This window comes from Lolium perenne, chromosome 2, assembly GCF_019359855.2.
Source record: "Lolium perenne isolate Kyuss_39 chromosome 2, Kyuss_2.0, whole genome shotgun sequence".
In the NCBI taxonomy this organism is placed as follows: Eukaryota; Viridiplantae; Streptophyta; class Magnoliopsida; order Poales; family Poaceae; genus Lolium; species Lolium perenne.
The window spans coordinates 2,439,966-2,464,119 of NC_067245.2; the positions used below are offsets into that span (position 1 = coordinate 2,439,966).

At 42.1% G+C, this 24,154-nt stretch overlaps 2 protein-coding genes and 2 long non-coding RNA genes across 5 annotated transcripts; 1 reads left to right on the plus strand and 3 right to left on the minus strand.

Annotated features, from left to right (window-relative positions):
* Positions 1 to 635: 635 nt before the first annotated feature.
* Positions 636 to 2,334, minus strand: LOC127330920 (tyrosine N-monooxygenase). The gene is made up of 2 exons (XM_051356991.2): positions 1,378 to 2,334; positions 636 to 1,268 (listed from the first exon to the last, which is right to left on the minus strand). The coding sequence occupies exons 1-2, from the start codon at positions 2,317 to 2,319 to the stop codon at positions 648 to 650; spliced, it is 1,563 nt and encodes a 520-aa protein (XP_051212951.1). The 5' UTR covers positions 2,320 to 2,334; the 3' UTR covers positions 636 to 647.
* A 4,951-nt stretch (positions 2,335 to 7,285) lies between these two features.
* On the plus strand, positions 7,286 to 9,614 carry LOC127330922 (uncharacterized). 2 transcript variants are annotated; one of them, XR_007869464.1, is made up of 4 exons: positions 7,286 to 8,328; positions 8,406 to 8,462; positions 8,640 to 8,831; positions 9,139 to 9,614. It is a non-coding gene; the product is annotated as an uncharacterized lncRNA (long non-coding RNA). The 2 variants fall into 2 exon arrangements; XR_011751255.1 differs by having other exon boundaries at positions 7,286 to 8,462.
* Positions 9,615 to 11,648: 2,034 nt separating this feature from the next.
* On the minus strand, positions 11,649 to 13,964 carry LOC127330918 (probably inactive receptor-like protein kinase At2g46850). The gene has a single exon (XM_051356987.2). The coding sequence runs from the start codon at positions 13,818 to 13,820 to the stop codon at positions 11,781 to 11,783; it is 2,040 nt and encodes a 679-aa protein (XP_051212947.1). The 5' UTR covers positions 13,821 to 13,964; the 3' UTR covers positions 11,649 to 11,780.
* A 2,733-nt stretch (positions 13,965 to 16,697) lies between these two features.
* On the minus strand, positions 16,698 to 17,487 carry LOC127330921 (uncharacterized). Its single transcript, XR_007869463.2, has 2 exons — positions 17,366 to 17,487; positions 16,698 to 17,265 (listed from the first exon to the last, which is right to left on the minus strand). It is a non-coding gene; the product is annotated as an uncharacterized lncRNA (long non-coding RNA).
* Positions 17,488 to 24,154: the final 6,667 nt, after the last annotated feature.

Below are 24,154 nucleotides of genomic sequence, written 5' to 3' on the forward strand. Positions count from 1 at the left end.
CGGTCAATACTTTAGCACCAAACATGTATTTAGAATAAGTGGGGATTTAGAGCTTGGTGGGGATTATCCCCACTAAAATTCTAGTACCAAACATAATCGAAAACACTACTTTATACTTCCTGTTATTTGCCTTTAGTTTTGCTTCCTAGCTAATTTTCCAGTATCTTCCGATACTATCCCCTACTTTCTTAATCGCTGGTGTAGTCAGACCGCGTAGTAACGACAATTGTCCATTAGAAGCAAATCAGGCCGTACGGGTCTATTGTTGTCAATCGTAATTGCAAAATGTGAATGGTCGCTTGATTCTCTGTTAGTCAGGCTAGCTAGCGGACGACATAACTGTTTTTGGAGATTTAATTAAAAAGTTCGCTCAAGGTTAAAAGACACCAAAGTTACATATCTGTTGACTATCTGCATGGCACATGTCATCACCATATGATAAGTACAACCATCCTTTGTCATAATGGTACATCATTACATTCGTTATAGCAATCATCGTTGCTTTATTTTACACACATGAAGTAACCGGTACAAAGTACATTTTGAAGAACCGAATGCCGCCCTGCAATATCTACCACAAATTTGTTCTGGATAAATATATTATTGATATAAAACTGATAAAATATGAGGAACTCTATCTCATTTGCTCATATATAGAGATGAGCAGCCAGCCGTGGTTTAGCGTGCAAAACCAGGGGTTCAGCTAGGGCAAGGCTTGCATTGCCTTCCTGAAGATTGATTCTCTCAATGCCCGGAGGCTTTGTCCAAGTGAATCCTTGCAACATCCTTGCAAACAGCATCATTGTGACAGATGTACCCAGGGAGATCCCTGGACAGCCCCTCCTCCCGCTGCTAAATGAAACAAAACGTAGGCCAGGCTCACTGAGAAGTACATTCCCAGTGTTCAAATGCCTCTCGGGCCAAAACTCGAGTGGTTCGTTCCATATCTTTGGGTTGCGGCCAAGTCCTATTCGACTTAAAATGACGTGGCTATCCTTAGGGACGGTGTAGCCAGCAATTGTGGTGTCAGCCGTGGCAACATGGGGCAAGTTAAGAGCATGGTAGGGATGTAAGCGGAAAGCCTCCCGGATGCATGATTTGAGATAGTTTAGATGAGGAATGTCAGATTCCTCGACTAGTCTATCTTTACCAACGACAATATCTAGTTCATCAATAGCTTTTTGCAGGACCTCTGGCTTGTTCATCATCTCAGCAAGCGCCCACTCGACAGCATTCGATGGGTTATCGATGGTTGCAAACATCATTTCCTGCGTCGGTCGAAGTCATATGAATAATTAGATAACTTTCATTTTCATATACAATATGAGATTAAAGCGATCAATGAATTCTTGAAAGAGGTTGAGACTCCACACTAACCATTGTTTGTGCTCTGATTTCTTCTAGGGTTAACAATGGTTGTCCATCTGCATCTTCAAGATAAACCAGGACGTCCAAAAAGTCTCTGGCCTCTTTCTTTTCGCCACCATTCCCGAGTGTAGTGGACCTTTCACGGATCCTCTCCTCTATGATGGGATCATGAAATCTGTTGAGCACTCTCATGACATTCTTGGAAACCATCTCATGCCCCTCCAAGTCAAGGCCTACCAGGGCCGGGAAGTAGTCGGACACGCAGAAGCTGTAGAGATGGTTGAGGGCCGTGAAGAGAGCGGCGACATGTGCCACCTCATCATGTCCGGGTCCACTGGTCAAGGAAGCCGGTATGTCGTCGCTGAAGTATCGCTTACCAAACACGAGCCTTCTTATGACGTTACAACAGAAATGCTGGGCTACATAGCGCACGTCCACAAAGTTGTTTGGACGTGCCATGTTTTTGATGTACCTTACAAGGTGGTTGCACTCCTCGCTCCGGAGGTGGTGAAGTCTTTGCTCCATAGAAGAGGTGAGGATCTCGCAGGTGAGTACCTGCCTCATCTTCTTCCACTGCTTCCCATATGGTGAGAAGATTGATCCCTTGTACCCAAAGCTGAACGAACCCGATGCGAATGTGGTAGGACGGGAGGCGAGAACTTCGTCGTTCTTCCGCAGAACCTCGCGGGCTATCTTCGGGCATGTCACAACAATGACATGAGTACCCCCAAGACGGAGGCACATGATGTCCGTGTTCATGTCCTCGAGCAGGCGATGGATCCACCGGAATACCGCCGGCTTGTTCCAGATCATCTGGTGCATGTTGCCAATGATGGGCAGTGTGCCAGGGCCGGGTGGAAGACGCCGGCGTCGCTCAGATTGCTGCCGTATGATGAGCAACAGAAAAATCAGTAACAAGAGGGCCATGATGTGGAGCGTAGCAAGAGCCATATTGTTTGAGCTGAGGATGTTATTTGAAGTAGGATAGCTGGATGGGATAGCTAGGTTGGGCTAGTAATGAAGAGATGCTTAAGGTTTGTGTTACAACACATTGCTTGGTGCATGGAACTTGCCTAATCATGTTGGTATTTATATAGGACGGCTGGGGAACTTAGCTATACAGCTGGGCCCCAATTGGTCCAACCTAGTCCGAAGCAAATCTGATGGTGCATGCATAAATCTGATGGTCCATGCAATTATAGGTATCCTATGTACTTCCTCTGACTATAATAAGTGTCCGGATTTAGTTAAAATTTAATCTAATTTAAACAAAATCCCCACAACTGTTATGGATTGGAGGGAGTAACTGTAATTAGCTGCTAAATAATCTTGCAACACACCACAGATGGCAAATGAGTTATTTTCGCCAACTGCTCAGTCAATGGAACTTCCGAAATGTACGGAGTTTTTTTCACCGATTGTAGCTAAACATCACAAATGGATGTTCCATCAGTGGTGTCTACACATCAATAACATGCATTTTTTACATCCGCAGGTGATAGAGATGTGACATGCATCGTATATGAGGTTTCTTACGCCTGTAAGTGATTAGTGCAAATTTAAGAGATGAGAAGATTTTTGTCGATAAGGAAGATACCAATATGAAATAAAACATGTTTTTTCAAAGTCCAGCAAGCTATAGTCGTTTTAGTAAGTCTATGGATTTTTTTAGGAATATATATATATATTCCGCAATCATAAGAAAAATTCCGCACCCATATTTTCATAGTACTCGGCTTCTTTCTGTTGGCTCTCTGGATAACCTAACCCCGGTCCAACTCCTTTTAAAACTTCTTCTTGCACCGAAATAAATTTGCTTTGATTCCGTTGAAAATATGGCCATTTCTCGTGGTCCAAATATTTCATGTTGATAAAATGAAAAATTCCATGAAAGGCTGTCTGAAGTGATATTTGGATGACGTACTGGATGATGTTAGTCACGAAGACATCCATGCATTGAACCTCATTTGTCGTGTCATGCATCCTAAGCTAGTAAAAGCTGCATGTCGTGTCAACATCTGGTTCTCTTCCCCTGTCCAGACTCTAGAGGCATTTTCTTCCACACACTACTAACTGGCTAGCTGCAGCATATGATGCATAAGTAGCACGTTTTTTAAGCACTGCCCTTCCAGCGTGTATGGCGATGTTTCACTGCTCCCGCGGGAAATTGACAATTTACCTACCACAAATACAGCGAACGATCCGCATGCTTTGACCACGTAAAGATTGGACACGGAAATCTCGTGTGATGCGTGAGGTTATTGTAAAGAATCAGAAACCATCCTATGAAGGACGTCGATTTTTTTTTTTTGAGATGACGTCGATTGTTGATGGCGGCGACCAGAACGACCACGGAGCGATAACGTGGGCAGAAGGTAGGTGACAACCTCGGTAGTAAATGGGCTGAGAGCCTGAGATCTTGGCCCAACAGTAACTACCCGTTTCTCGAAATAGGCTTTCGCCCAGCTTTATAAATAAAGCCGATACAGCCACTGCCATTATGGGATAAAAAAAAGCTTTCACTATTTTGAAAAGTTAAAAATGTATATAATGCCCTCGCTCGGTGAGATGTTGTATACTGCTCGCTGCAGTATAGGGTACAGCTAAAACAATAAAAAAAGCCTAATAAAAACTGGCACCTACGATGACCGGCATATCCAAAAAAATAATACGTTTTTTGAAATTGTACGATGGTTTTCCCCACTGCATTTTTCTTTCAATTTATTATTAAAACTGAACAGTAAAATAGTTTGTAAAAAGTTCTTACGTGCTTGAGTATAGTGGAGAGGTGGATGCAGATGTAAACGGGAATTGGGGTTGTGCCGCAGAGGAGAGCGAGGCTCGTCCCTGCTCTGGCATACGAGGCTCAGAACGCTCAAAATTTGAGATTAGAGCAAGTACAATAAATTCTAATCAGCTGGCTATAAGTATTAAAATAATATATTTGTGACTAGTTGGAGGAAAGAGAAGAGGTGAAAGAGGAGTGCAAGAGCTAGCTCTGCACATGCTTCTAAGCATTTTGTGAGAATAAAAGGTGAGCCATATATTGATAAAGTAGCATATCTTTATAGCTCACTTTTTTTTCGAAATGGGGTGATCCCTGGCCTCTGCATCAATCGATGCACACATCCTTATTTATTTATTGCAAAGTTTAAAGATTCTAAAGTTTACATCATCGACCAGAGAGAGTTGAGACAAGTATCAACCATCTACAAAGGAAAAGCAACATAGAATTATCCATTCTGAAGCCTATTAATATGCCGCCACCCACTAGTCTGGAAATAGAAGTCCTGTGTAACTGTTAGCAGACGGTTGCACCCAGTAGCCATAATCTCCCGCTGGTCCTCCGATAGTAGGTTGCTGGATCCAGTGCGTAGCTCGACGAATAACCTGCAAAGCAAAAAAGAAAAGTCCAAATTCATTCAACAGCAGGCCAAGTTTGATAACCTATAAGGAAAAAAAAAAGTACTTACTACTTATGAAACAAGTCTTGTGAATATGTACATTGAGTAATTCCGGAAGGTGTCAACTTGTGCATGATTGTCTTTGCCCTGATAAGCATTCCAAGTGCATGTACTTGTTATTTGGAGATGTTGCAACAAACTGCCATCTCCAAGAAATTTATCGCTCTGCACGTATATCAGTACAGAGTCACTTGAGGATTCCTATGGACGTTATTGGGAATCACATATTTCAATAATGTTAAAATTGCATCTCAAGAAGTCATCCCGGATTCATAGTGCAGTTCTATAGTTGCATCAAGGCATTGCTGGTTCTATTAACCACGCAAGCATTGGCGTCACCACATCGAATGGGCTCTTATACATATACATATGGTTCAGGAAAAATGAGGAATCATAACTATTTATCTTTTTGCCAACACAGTTTGCCCTTTTTATTCTAAGCATCCGGATAGAAAAAAATTGAACACACTATGTTGAACATAGGAAAATACAAATGCGGCGAGCGTTTGTTTTCTGTTCGAAAAGGAGGGTAACCCCGGTCCCAGGCTCTGCAGTCTGCACCAAATAGGAGGGTAAGCTTTTGTTCTTGAAATGAAAGGATATACTCCCTCCGTCCCCCGAAGGTTGTATGAGAATTGTCAAAATTTGGATGTATCTAGATGCTATTTAGTATCTAGATACATCTAAATTTTGACAAATCTCAGATAACCTTCGTGGAACGGAGGGAGTATTGCAAATGGGAAAATTAACTTTATGACATACTACCTTGGTTCCCATGGATAAGGCTTATAAATTTAGTGAATAGTCAAAGCTTACTAAGTGTGTCTAAATATAAAGAAGAAAATATAAATATCTACAACATAAAAACATGTACTCTCTCTATGCCGAAATATAGTTCGTATATGTTTTTTCAAAGTCAAACTATGTAAACTTTGATCAATTTTACATAATAAAATATCAACATCTAGAATATATCTAATCAACACCAGTAGATCTATCATAAAGTATATTTTAATATGGTATAAATTTGGTATTATAGATATACATATTTTCTCAATAAACTTGGTCAAAGTTAGTGCAATTTGACTTTCACAATGTATACTATATTATGACAAGGAGGAGTATATTATGAATATATTTCATGGTGAATCTACTAATATTAATTTGGTATCGTAAAATGTTCATATTTATATACTCCCTCCGTTCATGAATACAATGCCACATCGTTTGTCGTGTCAAACTTTGACTAATGATTTAGTCAACTAAATATAAGTTATCTATCATAAAAAAATATACCACTGGAAAGTTCATCGAAATATGCATCCGAATGATATAGTTTTGAATGACATGTACTACCACTGGAATGGTCATCGAAATATTTTATGGAGTAACTCATATTTGTTTGATCCAATTATCAGTCAAAGTTTGTCTCCGAAAACAAAGTGGTGTTGTATATAAGAATTGAGGGAGTATATAACATTGATCAAACATAGAGAGCCTTGATTTTTTACTAAGTTTATATGCCTTATTCAATAGAATGGAAGGAGTAGTAGATCCGTGTACTTGTGCATATTTTGACTTTGATTTGACCCTGCTTATTTGATACCAGCAAATCAAACACTCAAGTTCACAAAATTGTTGTATTCTTTAGAGTTCTTTTGTGGTACCCTCAAATGAATAATAGCCATTAATTTTCGTCCATCCAATGGTCCAAATAGTTTTATACCACAGTCCAAAACTTGAGAGGTATGTATGTATGTTACATACCTCTGGAATTTTTCGCACCTGAGTAAAAAAAAAAAAGGTAGACGGGCCTAGCCCAATAGACAAGCACAACCCAGTAGACTGGTCCAGCCCGATTAGCTGCCGACCATAGCGGGTACGAGTGGGGATTCCGTTCTTCCGCTGCGAGAGGTTCCTCCGCCGGCGCCGGCGCCGCCGCTCTGTCTATTCCCCAACTCTGGCGCCACCGCCCCAGATGTAGAGGAACAAGCCGGTTGGCAGCGACTCCTCGGCCGACTTCGTCACCTTCTCGGCCGCCTTCCTCACCATCACCGCGGAGGATCTCGGCCTCCCCGTCCCCATCCCTGAGTCCACGTCTGCGTTGCGGTCGGCGTCCTGGTCGTCCTCGCCATGGACGTGGCCGACTGCTGCTACAACCTGTCCTTGACGGACCTGGCGCTGGCGGCGCCCTCCCGCACGGCCTTTGCCGCCCGCGCACCAACCCATCTGATGTACTACCTACCCCTGTCGGCGGCGGCGGCGTTGCCTCCCGCGTGGATCCAAGAGCGCTGGCGTCATCCTCGTCGCTCGCCAAGGCCAAGCCCACCACACGGTTCTTAACATTCAGTTGCTTAACTCTGTTGCCATTTTTTCATTGCTAGCATGTGCTTCCAGCTGATTCTCTATGGACTGCAGTTCCTTAACATTCAGTCCGGATAGATCTTCTCCCATCAGCTTTCTGTAACAAGTCAATGTTAAAATATTGTTACGCTGCATTATGTCTCAATTACGGTTAGGCAAAATGTTCTTGTGATCAGTGGTTTAGCATTATATTTTCTCTAGTAAATATTTTAGTGTCAGAGTATAACCTGCTATATGGACAGTCAAAGTCACAAATTTATAATATAATTATAAACAATACGCCAATTTGTCCTAGTTTAGATAACTGGATCTTAGCGACATCGATTTCACATTGTGATTCTACAAATGATTCTTTACCTAGTACAACAGATATTAGAAGATTGTTTGTATCTAAAAGTGTTACAGGGTGTGGATAATAAGATGATTGCAGTACATCATGTACTTGGTGAAGTTGAATTACTTTCTTCCTACTAGATACAGGCTCAGAACTAGAATTGGTTTCTTTGTAATTTCAGCCATTTGTGGGACCTATATTGGCAACTCAATCGTAACAGATACTAATACCCTGCTATAGGACCACCATGCTTTTAGGTAGAGTATGGAAGCTGAGTTCAAAGTTGCACACTGTAGTTACTGTGTAACAGTCTTCATTTAAAAACCAGTCAGTTAGTTAAATTTAAAAAGTAGCTTTCCATGATCATTTTTTACCATGCCTCTTTGATGCCTTTGATGAGCTCTGTGTCTGTTTTATAGTCTTATTACTTTGGAACCTGCATCATACTAATTGCAGCGGTGGTTAAGGTACATTTACAGTACAAGCCATTATATCGATCCTATCAAAATACAACATATGTTTAAATAAGCCATGATCTGTTCCTACGATGACATAATTCACGTCAAGATATAACAATTTCAGAATATCAAATTGTGAGTAATTTAGTTTGTCAAAAAATATCGGGAAACTCGCAGTTAGACACTACGTACTCGGAGGCTTAACAAACCTGAATCGAGGTAGTGTCAAATACTAGCGATTATCTTTGGGAATTATATATCTACCAGAAGGAAGAGAGGAGCATCATCGTACATTGACAATATGTGAGGGATGCCACCGTGCTGTTATCATTGCAGGATGGTAATTTTCTGTACCTGTGTTGTTTCTTATTTTCTTGTGGTCAAGGACAAAGCGTTTAAATTTTACTTTTCTTGTAGTGGAAATTTCAAAGAGATGATAAGTAATGTACCATTAGTTTGCCATGTATGTCCAAGGTGAGAAGAGAACTTCGTATCATTGCTGACAATTTTGGTTGATCATTTTTGTTAGAGTACCCTGCCATACTACCTTATGAATAGATGGCAGAAAAGATGCAAAAAGGGAAAATAATGGATACAATTGATTTCTTATTTGTTCAGAAGTCGTATGACTAACAATGTTTTTTATTTTAGGGGGAGTGTTTATGATGAACAAGAGAACCTGCTAGAAGACAAGCTCATTAATTTCATGATACTTGCAATTGTCCAAGCAAAACTCTAGTGAGAACGAGGGCGATTGTGCAAAGATCGGCAACCAAATGGTGCCTTCTGCAAAACTGAAATGATGAACTAGCTGTCTGTCTTCAACTACTTCAACCAACTGAGGTGTGCTCTTCATGTTTACATCAGCCAATAGTTGTATCAGTAGTCATTGCGAAAATAGGTTGTAACTGATAGTTCCATCGATACAATAGCCACAATGTTGCCCACACAAACAGAATGAGGAGCTTTCTTAAAGCAAATAGTGCAGAAGGTAAAAACTTGCCTAGGAAAGTACAATTGTTTTGGCAATGAAGAACCAATATATTTTACTGATAGATTTGTCCTGATGAGTGAAGTATATCATAAAGATGTTTTTGTTAAGACATTATTTACTTGAATAGTAACATGAATCTTATTTTTGTGATTGCAGTTTTCACACATGGATGGTCAAGGCGTTGGCGAGGAGCGTGAAGAGTATCGCATCATGATTAGCAAGACCTTGAGAAGTGAGGAGGAAGGATATCAGTTCTGCAATGAGTATCGGATGAGACCACTAGCTCGTGTATATGGCCACATGAGATTTAACTAAATTTGTGTTACAATTCAACTCCAGGTTCTGATGAATGATGTTGGTCAGGTGATGGTCTGTGCAAGTTGAGTTTTGTAAGACTATACTGTCTGATTGTGCTTCGGCGGAGTCATCATTCCAGAAAAGGGCTGGCATGTGTACATATGTACCATTCACATAGAAATTAGCTTATTCTGTGATATACTTCCAGAATTTTGAGCAATCAGATGAGTTTGCGTCCTGTATTAGAAGGATTGTGTGTGATGTATATTGTTGTAAATGATTATAACCACATTGTTTTGCTCATGAATAAAGTTATCTCTGTGAGTTGTGAGAAATTTTGTACACAACTTTGTTATGTTTTGAGTTCGGTGGTAGGTTCCCAGCCTGCTACTGCAACATGTAATTTGTTAAATTCGAATGATATTCCAATAGCTCCATACAAAATCATCAGGGCCACATGATACATACTATTTCTGCTGCTACTCTACTCAACAGACACCAAGTCACATCAATAATAGAAGGCCAAATTGACGAGTGAAAATGAACGAAGCTAGTTTGAAAAAACAAAACCATCATCCACATCATGACTTTAGTACATCAACTGTAAAGAATAACATGATAAAACCATGGGTTCACGCTCGTTTTAGTACACCAACTTGTACAAGTTTTGTTGCAGAAGGACAAATCTATTTGCTTTATGATATACTTCACTCATCAGGACAAATCTATCAGTAAAATATATTGTTTCTTCATTGCCAAAACAATTGTACTTTCCTAGGCAAGTTTTTACCTTCTGCACTATTTGCTTTAAGAAAGCTCCTCATTCTGTTTGTGTGGGCAACATTGTGGCTATTGTATCGATGGAACTATCAGTTACAACCTATTTTCACAATGACTACTGATACAACTATTGGCTGATGTAAACATGAAGAGCACACCTCAGTTGGTTGAAGTAGTTGAAGACAGACAGCTAGTTCATCATTTCAGTTTATTCTAAATACATTTTGTAGACTACTTTGGTCCATGCAATATGTGAGACTAACTTTATGTCAACGCTTTTATTTGTTATTGCAGGAAATGGAGGAGCTTATGGGCTTTTCTCCTGAAAAAAAATATCACTTAGGTGGATGAAATTTCAGATGAAGAAAGGATATTTCCAGAGAACAGTAACACATTTTTCATAGGATAAAAAAGTATGCTCATCCGATTTCCAAACCGAAATCAGTCTTCTTTAGTTGATATTATCTGTTAAACCCTTTACACATTTTAACATGCACGGCGGTCATTCTTGTAGTAGGAAGTATGCTACATGTAGTTAAACATTTATAGGAAAACAATATATATTGAAATGTTTGATTCTTATTTTTCAACAAAATCCTTACGGTTCTTGGTAATCATCGCAACTTCACGAATATGCTTTTTCCTTACCCTTCATCTCGTTTCTGATTCTTGAAATTCTAGCTGGGATTGAGGAGTATTAATCTATCAACCATGCTTTTTTAGTTCCAACTGTGTCCTTGCATGGAGAATGGAAATATATTTATATTGGCAACATGAAAATGCAGGATAGTAAGGCTTACGCTTGCTTGTCGTTAAATGTACTGGCTAAGGTGGCTCCTAAATACAGTGCTAAACCGTCCCCAGTATCGGTAAAAGATTTCTTCTTCATAGAGCAAGATTAATTCTTGAGCATGCAGATAGAATGTGCTGCAAAAGATATCTGGCTCTAAAAGATATAGTTTGGTTTACAATATCTAAATCTAGCTTTTGTGGCTCATATTTTCCAAAATCTAAAATTCTACTGCTTCAATAAAATTCATGTAGGAACATACTCCTAGTTGCCTGAATTTGGCTAATAACTATCAGATTGAAAGAGGAATGTTTCTGCTGTGTTGCGTACCTGAACCTGCTACCACATCCTAAGACAACAGCAACAGAGGATTACGGCAGCGCAGGACAGGGCCGAGCTGGTGGGGGCGTGCCCGGCCGAATGGGAAGGGGCCTTTTGCGACGTGGAGGCGGCGGAGTTGTGGCAGCGGGGCGGACGAGGCAGTGGCGTCCTAGCTCGATGTGGGGGCGGAGGCAGCGGCGCAGGCGGCGACGGAGTTGCGGCAGCGGATTAGGCAGACGCCTGGGCTGGGCCGATTACTATTATCTTTCTTTTTTCATTATCTACGTGTTGTTGGGCTATTGGACTTAATCTATCTCCCTAAATCCTAACCGTTGACTTAAATCATACCTCTCCTTTTTTAGGAGTGGTAAAAGGTACCGTAAAACAAGCTGACATTGATTGTCGAGTGAGATTCCATGTTTCTTTTTTTCTATTCCTACGATTTCAGTTTTTCTGAAAATTAGTCGAAGAGCCCAAATTATTTTTGGTGAAGTATTCCTGGGGAAATTCTTGTGAAAAACAGAGTTTCCCAGCCATGCTCTGCTCTGACAAGGAACATTTGCAAGCACGTCGATGCATCTGCACTGGATGATCGTCGCCTAGCTACCATTCATGGGAGGTGGCGGTGTAGCGTGTCCGGCGACATGGAGATCATCTGCAGCAGGCTGGAGCTGGAGAAGGTCTCCTCCAGGGAGATCTCGATCTTGCTACTGCTCCCCATGTCGTCGCCCCTGACGACGTGTACGAGCTCCCGCGCCGCCGCCACCATCCCCATCCCGTTGTCCGCGCTGAGCAGGCACCGCACCGCCAGCTCCAGCACCTTCCGGACCTCCTCGGCCGTCGCCGGCAGCTGGTTCCTCCCGGACGACGAGGACGAGGCGAGGAGCAGCGTGGGGTCGATGACCTCGTGGAGCCTCCCTTCCCGGACCTTGGGCGCCACCGAGTCGAACGGGTCATGGTGCCGCAGCCCGGTGAGCAGCTCGATCAGCAGCAGCCCGAAGCTGCACACCACGTCCTGCTCCCGCGCTGCCGCGTCGGTGCCGTAGTAGTAATAGTAGTTGGTCGTGGCCGCCGTGGAGGAGACGATCTTGTGGCCCGCGATCTTGGCGGCGAGGTCGGCGTCGAGGAACACGTCGCTGGATCGCAGGTCGTGGAGGAACGTCGGCGCCCCGTCCAGCGCCTGCAGGTAGGCCAGCGCGCTGGCGAGCTCGATCGCGATGTTGACGCGATGGTGCCAGCCGAGGGCGGCGCGGCCGCCGGCGACCGTCCGGCGAAGGTGGTCCTCCAGCGTGCCGCCCGCGGAGTGCTCGTGCACCAGCAGCAGCGCGCGGGTGGCGGGGTCTAGTAGGCAAAAGCCGACGACGCGGGCGATGTTCCGGTGGGAGACCTCCGGCAGGATCGAGACCGCGTCGAGAGCCAACCTCAGCTTGTCCTGCGTCTCGTACCCGATCCTCTGCACCGCCACCACGGTGCCGTCGTCAAGCACTCCGGCGTGCACCGTGCTGCAAAGTGCCTGAGCTCCAGCCACGTCGACGGCCTTGTCGCGGCCATCGTCGAACCGTCTCTTCGCCGCGTCCAGCTCTTCGCAAGTGAACTGCTTCGCGTTGCACACGCTGCCGAGGATCTTGGGGATGCACGCCGGGTCCAGGTCCCACCGTCTCGTCCCGTCGCCGGAGGAAGACGACGGCTGTCTGAGAAACAGCCAGAACGAGGCCGCTGCAGCGAGGAAGAACAGCGACGCGAAGAACCCGGCGAGCGCCACCGCCTTCTTTGAGCAGAACCTCCCCTGGCAACACTCCGCGCCCGTGCCGTCTCCATTGCTGCAGGGGAGCCGCTTGGAGCAGCCGGTGCCACCCGCAAAGCCGTCGCCGACGAGCCCGGCGGGGCACGCGCACCGCACGCCACCACGTACCGCCGTGGCGTTGACAAGCACGGCGCCGTCGGCGCACGCCGCGAGGGCGCTGCCCCGCGGCACGGCCCACTCCACCTCGATACCTCTGGTCACGCCTCCCGCCGACGACGAGGACGAGGACGAGGACGAGGGATTCTTGACCCAGCTGGAGAATCCTCGGCAGCCGAAGCCGGCGAACACGGCGAGCCCGTCCCCGGGCTTCCACACACTTCCGTCAGAGAGCGGGTAGCAACACCTGGCGGCCGCGGGCGTCGAATTCTTTCCGCCAGCGCATGCCGCTGCCACGTCGTCGCAGCCGGCGCGGCAGAGCGAGGAGTCCTCGCAGGCGTAGAGACGGAGGACGTTGCTTGGCGAGACGGCGAGGAAGGGCGCAGCTGCATCAAGAGCGGCCGCCGGGGATGACGCGCGGGAGAACGCAGCGTAGGCCGGATCGCAGGGCGCGGCGGTGGGGGCGGCGTAGTCGAGCAGGAGCGACGTGCCCCCCCGGAGGAAGTCGAGGACACGGAAGGTGGCGCCGAGCGGGAAGGTTAGGGTGGCGTTAACGCAGGAGAGGCGGAAGAGAGACGACGAGTTGGCATCTGCGGCGGCTGAGCAGGAGTTGAGGTGGAACGGGAATGGGAGGACGAGGTCGCCGCAGCGTTCGGTCCCGCCGCCGCAGCTGCTGCTTGGCTCGGCACCGGAGACGATGACGAGCAAGAAGAATAAGTGGTGGAGCAGCGGCGCCGGAGGGGGAGACATGGGTGGCAATGGCACTGGCAAGGCAGAGACATGGCCGGCCGGCGCGCGAGCGAAGTTGGGCAGTTTAGTGCGGATAGTCACTTCTAACGGAGCCGGTAACTACCGGACTCCCAGCAACCAATCATGTGGTGCCAGCTGATCTAGTACAGGTCTACCACATCTATGTATTCTTGTGTATCCGTTCATTGTGTTATCTTCTGCTCCTACGTAGGCCCCACCCACGTGCCTTTGTCCCTTTGCATGCACCTTCTCTCGCCGACTCCACAACAGCTAGCTAATAATCCCATATTACACTAAAATCTATTTAGAGTACTTTTTTTCGCTACAAATTTTGAAATTATGATTAGTATAAATTTTTAAAAATAAGTTTAGTTCATTTTTCACCCATACTTCAGTTAAGGTATTTTCCAAATTTCAATAAAATATTCTTCAAATTTCTATGACCAACCCAAATCAAACGAACAAGATATTTGTCTACGTATGGGTTTACATAATTTTTTATTTTTTTTTTAAGAATTTTAGTTCATTTTTCACATATACTCCAATTATTTCTGTTTTTTCACATAAATATGATTCACACATAATCCAGTTATTTTATGGAATTAGCTCAAAGATATATAAAAAATTGTTTTTTTAAATGTACTGAAAAAATTCTGAAAACAAAGCAAAATAATTGAAACACATGTGAATCGTAAATAATTTTTTAATGGAAGCTTGGAAAATCATGTATAACCCTTATATGCAATATGTCATATCTCTTCTATACCAAAATGTTAGTGAAACCATACTTGAAACATCTCTTGTTCATTTTATGGAATTAGCTCAAAAATAGAAATATTTTAATTGTATTTTGTTATTAATGACATATATGGATAGTAAAGGATTTCTCAAATGGTGCCGTAAGATCACTAGTAGTGGCGCACCCCTCTAGTGGTGCTCCATCGCTATATAACGATGGCGCACCAAAAACAGTGCCCATTTGCTATGAAAATACTAGTGGCGCACCACAACAACCATGCGCCATTGCTATATTTATTTTATGATTCAGCTCCACCCCAGACTTAGCAGTGGCGCACCTAATATAAGGATGTGTCAAGGGTGGCGCACCTATAAGTTAGTAGTGGCGCACTAGGTAGTGCGCCACTGTTACTTGAGTTAGCAATGGCGCATGAGTGGTGCGCCACTACTAGGCGTGATAGTAGTGGCGCACCACTAGTTCGCCACTGATGACAAAAAGTGGTGCGCCACTGATAGCCTGTTTTCTAGTAGTGAACTGTAATATATGTGAATCATATTTGTGTGAAAAAGAAATAAAACAGGAATATGTGCGAAAAAAGGAGCATATTTTCTTAAAAATAATCATGACCTAAAACTTTTATGAAAACAATGTAAGATGATTGGAGTATATGGTAATAATATATGGAACTTCTATGAACTTACGAAAATAGGAAATTGTGACATGATATTTCGTAGGAAGATTTTGTCATTTATTTAAAAACTGATACAATATTTGAAACATGGTAAATGTGGCATATGTAGTTTGTACCAACTTGATATTAAAAAAAGTCTCACATTTTAATATTGTATACCATAATTTGTTCATATCATAATGCTATCCATAATCAAAATAGTTGATGTCCGAAACCTAGTTGGATTGTACTAGGTATGAAAAAAAATTATATAAATGTGAGTAATATATGTAAAATTTCTTTGATTCCAAGATGTTACAGAATCTGATTTGAGTAGCTCACAAATTTTGAAGATATTTTGATTTTTTCTGAAACAAACTTACACTGTTCTGGAAATAAAGAAATATAACTGGAATATGTGTAAATCTTGTAGGGAGCTTCTATAAAGTTGTTTTAAAAATTTACAAAGCATAACTTCAAATTTGTATTGAAAATAGTTAAAATATATTTCACCCTCAAATGTTGTGGTGGAGGCGGAGATCAATAATTAAAGAGAGAGAGTATGGAAAGCACATATGGGTAATAATGCAGACACATCCACGTGGAAGGGATGTGGTGGGGAGATCGCCCCGGTGGTCTCCCGCGCCGGATCTGGAGCTGTTGCCTTTCTGCGTCAAGCTCGACCCTGCTCAACCCTGGACTTGCTCTGGTGGGTTGCTGCTGTTGGAGGTGGAGCGCTGGACCGGGGGAAACTCTTGGCCGACGGGGCGGCCACGAAGTCGTCGACGCTGTTGGTGCCGATCTCCTTCTTTAAGGCGATTTCGAGGTACTCTATCCCCTCCCTGTCTAGCCTATCTCGGGTGAAAACCCAAAAGCCTCGACTTGGGCGGCGCACCGGCGTCGTCCCCTTTCTCAAGGCGCCGCCTTGGGATGGCTAGGTCAGTGGTCGATTCTTCGACGGTGGTTTGGCTGCTGGGAGCGGGCGTTTTCTAAGTATGCGTACATATAATATATTTTGTACAATTATATCAACAAAGTATAGCATACACCATTTATATATGAGACATCCGTTTACAATCCATATTTGTGCAGAAAATAATTTCCACGCATTGTTACAAAATCTCATTAACAAATCAAATTGATTACAATCATTTCGTTGCACCACAAGTGTTTCACAATTTTACGGAGAAAACAGACAAATCAACTTTTTGATATGTTACATAAGTTAACTGAACCCAAGCAGATATGTTACAAGAATTACTTTGGATGTCAAATTAAGAAAAATACAAATGTCACATTTTGTTGATAAAAAGTATGATATGGAGAAGTGAATGGTAGGTCCAATCATACGGACAAGATATGATTCAATATTGAGTTCTGTAACATCTCAGTTTAGGGAACCATGACATGTAACTTTCAATAATGGGTTCTGTAACATCTCAGTTTAGGGAAACATGACATGTATTCCTTTCTGAAATTTGGTCGATGCCAAATACGACCCATTCATTTTTTAGAGATTGATCACACCTCTTAAATTGCTGGTACCTAACCAATCAGATGCTATAATGGCGAGTAGTAAGCCACAGATCCAAGCATGAGAGAACATTACAGGCAAACAACATGAGAAAAAAAAAAGAGGGTTGAGGGATCCAACAGCGGATGAAGAACTGAACATTTTCTGGCTGAAATGGCTGGGGAAGCCGATGAAAATACTCAAAAAGATTGCAGGCAATCTCTGGGAAGAGCACGAGCGGGAGAGGGAGCAGAGCGAGCTCCTCGAGCCCATCGATGCAGGCCTCACCTCGGCCGACGGCAGGCGGCCGCCTCGCCGTTGTTCCGGCCGCAGAACTGTCGACAGTCTTCACGCCAGCTTGTTGCCCTCCATTGCTGCCTTGCGGCAGGAGCAGCAGCGCTGTCTCGCCGTGCAAACACGGGCAGTCCGGCCGCCATCTTCACGCCATTGCGGCACCGCCGCCTTTTCCGGATCGAGATGCGGGGAGAGGAGAGAAACGATGAAGAGCGCGCCGGATGGTGGCCTGTGCGGTTGTGGCTAGATATTATCGGGTCAAGTGGGACATGTATGTATTATATGTATCCTATGTGCAAGAATAAATACCCAGCAAGAGAGGGAAATACCAGAATCTCACGCCCGAATCGCGCGCAACATATCCAACGATGAGATCGTGACCGGTAGTTACCGGCTCCGCTAGAAAATCCGCGTTCCAGTTTAGTGAGGCAATTGCGTTGTTCTTCGTGTGCCATCTGCATGGTTCTTCGTTTCTTTTGATTATCAAGTTCACGTGCGGGTAGATTATGTGTCCCCTAGCCTACCTAGTCCACGATCGATGCATACACATATAGACTAGTACATATAGCACTACTTGAAAAAAGAGAAACTCAAGTGAAGGGAAGCTCTATGTATTTTTTTTTTGTTTGTCAATATGTAGTCGGTGGAAACGGGAAATGGAAACTAAAATTGTTTTTCAGATTTTTAATAAATTCTAAAAATGGTGGCGAGAGCACCGGAGCTCAGAAGGCAAAAGCATTTTCCGAGTGAGAAGTTAACACATCAACATTACACGTCACAAAAAAAGGCAGCGGAAACAGAAATTTAATGACCCAGTCAGAAATAACTATTACTTCCTCCTTTCGATTTTGTGACTACTGTGAAGTACTAAGTAGACGTGTGAAGTATTGGACACCGTGAAGTTTTACACTATAGTTGTTATATGCTAGTACTAAGTAGACGTGTCCCCTAAGCTCCAATTTTGTGACTACTGTGAAGTATTGGACACCGTGTTTTGGGTCATATGTCTATATATATGCCTCTATTATGAAAAAAAAAATTAATGCATCCTGACATTTCAACAAAAAAGTTGAAAAATTCCGGTGTATAATCTGAATATTCTATGATTGCACACAAAGTTTTACACAAAAAACATTTTGGGTTGCATGTTCAAAATTTTAAAATAATCTCTCGTGAATAGCTTTTTTTGGGCACCAATTTTTTGTTTTTTCCACAGTAAAAAACATATTTTTTCATGAAACTCAGTGAGCAAAAAAGAAATAATGTCTAGATTTACACATGGATATAATTTTTTTTTGGAGTTTTTACACATTTTGAAATATTTTTATGCGGTGAACGGAAAATAGATATCCCAAAGTATTGGGTTTGTATCCACTATATATTTTTCACTGCTCACGCAATTTGTAGTAATATGCTTGTGCTTTTGGGGTAATCCTCATCTTGCTGTTGTTGTATTTGGCTTAAATATTTTTATGTGTAAACAGAAAAAACTTGCAGGTTGGTGTTGCAAACTATGGTTGTACTAAGTTCTCTTGGATGAGTTTCTTCCTCGTGTTCATCTGGGAATAACTAGTGTTAAGTGTAGGGTGCTGGCCCGGGAACTATACTTGCTTTTGTGTTGTTTCATCAATATTTGCCTAATTGTTTAGACCATGCTTGTTGGGCTGCCTATATAGAGAATAAGATTGTTCCACTTCTAGTATCATATAAACTAATTAATAAGTATGTTTTCTTTAATGAAATTGTAGGTATGTATATCAACCATGTAATGGGGAAACCCTAGCTGGCAGTCACCTGTCCAAGCTAAAGGGAGCGGTCAGTTTTAGACAAAGGAAACATTGCATTTTATGCTCATTTCGGGCTATAGTGATTGATATTTTTAGAAAGTTATGCATGCATGTGGAACATGATGAATCTGCTAATGTAAGCGAGAATCTTTCAGAAATCGAAAATTTAAAATATTTTATCTCACAAATGATAACTCCGATTTCAAATCCATTTTCACCTATGAACCGTTCTCGACGAGATCTTCGATACTAGCACCCAAGTTAATATGTTTCAATAATGTTTTTTGGGCTAAAAATTATCAACCCTGAAATACGGAATTTATCAACCATAAATTTAAAAACTTACCAACACGAAAAATTAATTTCATACAAAGTATTTGAAAAACAAAATTAGTAATATTCGAAATTTCTACTTATGGCAAAATTTTCTTTTTTTGCAAAATAATCTTAACTAAATTTTTTATACATGGAAAATTCTGCATACATGCACTAGCAGACATATTTGCTGATGCCAGCGGAACCTTTTCCAAATTTGAATATTCAAAACGTTTTAACTTTCAAACGACAACTCCAAATTACGATTCGCTTTCACCAATAAATTCGTCTCGACGAGATCTTCAAAACTAGCTCCCATGTTAATATGTTTCGACAACTTTTTTTCGGGCTAAAAGTTATCAACTCTAAAAAAAACGTCATTTATCAACCCGGTGCCCCGTTATCTATCAACGGTAAAATATAAAAACTATCAACCCTAGAAAGTAAATTTTGTTTAGAATACATTTTTAGCTTACAAGCTATCAACCCGTTGCCCCGTTATTTATCAACAGGAAATATAAACAACTATTAACCCTAAAAAGTAATTTTTTTAGATTATTTTAGCAATATTTTTTTAGCTTACAAAGCTATCAACCCGGTGCCCCGTTATTTATCAACGCTAAATATAAATAAGTATCAACCCTAAAAAGAGTTAATTTCATTTAGAATATTTTAGCGACTATTTTTTAGTGTACAAGCTATCAACCCGGTGCCCCGTTATTTAGCGACGGTAAAAATAAATAACTATCAACCCTAAAAAGTATTTCATTTAGAATATTTTAGCGACTCTTTTTTAGTTTACAAGCTATCATTCTGATGCCCCGTTATATATCAACGATAAATATAAATAACTCCCAATCCTTTAAAAAATTAATTTCATTTAGAATATTTTAGCGACTATTTTTTATTGTACAAGCTATAAATCCGGTGCCCCGTTATTTATCAACGGTAAAAATAAATAACTATCAACCCTAAAAAGTATTTCATTTAGAATATTTTAGCGACTCTCTTTTATTTTACAAGCTATCAACTCAGTGCTTCGCTATTTATCAACATCAAAATATAAATAACTACCAACCCTAAAAAGTATTTCATTTAGAATATTTTAGCGACTCTTTTTTAGTTTACAAGCTATCAACCCAGTGACCCGTTATTTATCAGTGGTAAAAATAAAATAACTATCAACCCTAAAAAGTTAATTTCATTTAGAATATTTTAACGACTCTTTTTTTACAAGTTATCAACCTGGCTCCCTCGTATTTAGCAACGGTAAATTTAAATACCTAGCAACCGTAAAAAATAAATTTCATTTATAATATTTTAGCGACTCTTTTTTTTACAAGTTATCAACTCGGTGCCCCGGTATTTATCAACGGTAAATTTAAATACCTAGCAACCCTAAAAAGTAAATTTTATTTGCAACTCAAATTCCATTTTTTAGCTTAGAACTTAAAATAGTACTTAATTTGAGTAGCAAGTGGTAGTTCATTTGAGTTGCCAGTGGTAGTTCATTTGAGTTGCAAGTGGATCCCCCACCCGTTATTTCCCCCCTAAAAACCACTAGCCCAAAAAGGGAATTATAAAAACTAATCCAAAAAAAGCATGAATTACCGTACAAAAATAACAAAAAAGTGGAATTGTAAAAAGAGGATTGTCAAGAGGAAATTATAAAAAGGGAATTGTTCAAAGGAAAACATTAATTAGCGTATCAAATAACCAATTAAAAGGAAATTGCAAAATACTCCATGCACATGGTCCGGTCCAATCATTCATCCATCTCCGCATGGACTGCATACAGAAAATGACAAAAAAAAGATAACAGAGAAAGGAAATTGAAACACGCGACCAAACGCGAGGGAGGGAATCTGCATGTAATGACATTCTTGCATAATAGAAGCAATGCAGCTGTGAGACTCTTTCTCCTTGCAGTTTGTGCTTGTGATTTGCATGTGCAATTGTCCTTATATATTGGAGCCGCGTCCCTACTGCGCTTAAGCTCTCCCAGGTTTTCCTATAATGCATTAATTTTCATCTTGCATAGCTGGCAAAATTTGGTATAATTAGTTTCAGTCAACAAATGGAAACATATATACACATTTGTTCTTTAGTAATATTAGTATTAGTAAATTGTGGGCCTCGAAAACTACCCATTAGTTAAATACATCTGGAGGTATCTTTGTATTCCAAAGACTAGCTACACATTCCACCCTATATAAACATGTTTATGCCCTAAAGAACACAACTGCATCAAGAAGAAGATCCAGCATACACTACAAGAAATATGTTGACTTGTGACCTTCTCTTAGTGACCGTTGGTAAAATCGTCATGATTCTACGATGATTTGGGACCGAATGGTCGTTAGCTGTTTGAGGGGGACAAAACCATAGAAAATTACGACGATTTGGGTCAAAAACGTCGTAATTTTCTAGGATGAAATCGTCATAATCGAAGTCACGCGGTCTACGACGTTATTTCTGCGCAATTATGACCAGTTAAGATCGTCGTGACCGCCAATTTCGAGGCCTTAAAATGATTGGGTGGCCAACTCAGCCAATTTCATCTACGTTCAGCCAATTTCCTCTACGTGGCATGTCACTTTCGGTGACGTGGGAATTGCAATTCCAAGGTGAGATCCTCTAGGATAAATTATCTACTATCTACGTTTAAAAATAAATGTCTCATTTTTATCTGGATACTTATGTATTTAGATTAATTTTTTATAGATACATCTGTATGTAGATAAAGTTAAGATACCTATTTTTAGACGCAGTGAATATTCTTTTAGCATAGCAAATAAATTATTTATGTGCCGGTGCAAACTTTTGTGTCCATTTTTCTTTCCATGAACTCATTTCCCTCCGCTCTAACTGAAAATTTCGCTTTCAGCGCCAACTTCTCCCGCCTCCCCCCACTTTGGACGAAAATGACCAAACCGCCCTACAAATCCCGCTTGCAGCACCAAAATAACCAGGGGTAGTTTCGTGATATTCAAAGTTTCTAACCCTAGCTGTCTCACCAGGCACCAGCACTCCCCTATCCATAGCCGCCTCCGCCGCCCGGCTTCTGCCCAGATCTATCCTCCCTCAAGCGCTACCTCATCTGGCCGCCTCTTCCACCATTTTTGCCATCTAGGGCCGCCGCCCCAAGCCTGGTCCTCCAGTGGATCCGCCGCGAACCTCAGATCCTCCGCCAGCCCACCCCTCCATTCTCCACCAGCCCTCCGCCGGTGGTGACGCGGGAAACCACGAGCGGCGACTGCCATGGAGGAGACCGTGGTGAGCGCTTTCGGCACCGACCGTCCGTGAGTGGAGGCGGCCATCTGCGCTTCTTCTCGTCTGGGCCAGTGCCACGACGACGAGACGGCGCGGCCGGCGATGGAGCAGTTCGCGGGCTTCCACTCCTCTACTATTTTGGCGCCTCCCCCTTGTGCCGTCTCCAACCGGTGGCGTCGTGGCCCTACGTCGCTGAGATCCTCATTGTGGTGCTCCTACTTCGACTGTAACGATCCGGTCACTCGTGTCAAGACCAGGTTCCTCACGCCACCGTCTCCGACAGCCACTAGATGCGCGCGTCGACCTGATTCCTTAGTGCCTCTTTGTCCTCTGTATGCTCAACGACCGACGTACTATGTCCTCTATATCCTCTCATATCCTTTGCGTTTTATTCTTGCAGATCTTGATCGGGTGAGACTGAGGGGAATCATTCGTAAGTGGTGGCGCTGGAGCCACCTCCCTCCGCCGCCAGCAGATCATCTCCAACATGGAACGCATGTCTGGTTCCATCTTTCTACCTTTTTTCCTCAGATTTCTTTTGTGTTCAAGTTCAGAACTATCAGGATGTTCCGCGTAATATTTGGTGGTAATATACTGACTGATGTCTCCTGAAACATCGTTCAAGTTTTCAACGAGAACATAACAAGCATACCATGTTCATGTACTAGTCGTATGGGGAGTCTAACAATTTAGTATGTTTAGAAATAAGAGTTCGGGGATAGACTAACAACTCATGTCAAAAGGAGGATCAAATGCCTGCACCTCTTTCTTTTGTAAGAATACCACTGTGTGCATTGCAGTTTTCAGTAAACATAGTCTCAAATAGACCTCAAGCATATTCTGTACGTTGTACATAGTCTGAAATAGACCATACCTGATGCATATTCAGTACCCAAACCATTGTTTCAGATGATGTAGAGCATGAGAGATAGATCTAGCATTAAGCTCATACTATTACTTACCATATTAATCTTTGGTTCTTCAGACCAAGGTGAAACAGAATTCCTACATTGGTCTCATACAACTAGCATCTTTTGTGTCTGAAACTGGGAGGCCACACTCATTTTCTATTTTATTTCCCTAAATTTCGCTGAGTCATACACGTATGTAATAGTAAATAATTATTGGTATATTCTCGCAAGTAACACAATCTCGAGATGGGTAATATTCAAGTCATTCATTCGTCCCTTCTATTTCTTCTGTCTGTCCTGTGTAAATTTATATATGGTGGTATCTATCATATGCGTGAATTAATGTAGGTTGTTTTAGCTTGTTAATGTGTGCTCAATGATCATATGAGCTTCTTTTACTGCATTTTGTATGTGGATACGTTAGAAAATAATTGTACGGCTCATACACCGCATGTATAATCTATCACCATAAATCTTGTGCCATAACCATTTCATGCTTGGGACCTGCCATTGTATCTTCATACTATTTGTGATTGGGAAGAGACAGTTTCAACAAGATGCTGCCGATACCTACACCTGAGATGTAGAATGTTTTTGTCCTGACTATAGTATTATCTCTAGCATGTTGTGTATATTATTTCTTCAGTCATCACAATTACTGCGAATGATCGCTTACATGTTACTTATTTTTGTAGATAATGCAAGAGGCTGACCTGCTAGCGCTACTTATGGACCAGATCTTTAACTAAATCCCAATCTACCATATTGACAAGAAGTAAGTTATATGCTCCACGTCTTCTGAAACATATATGGGCCTGATGTTTTATGCCCT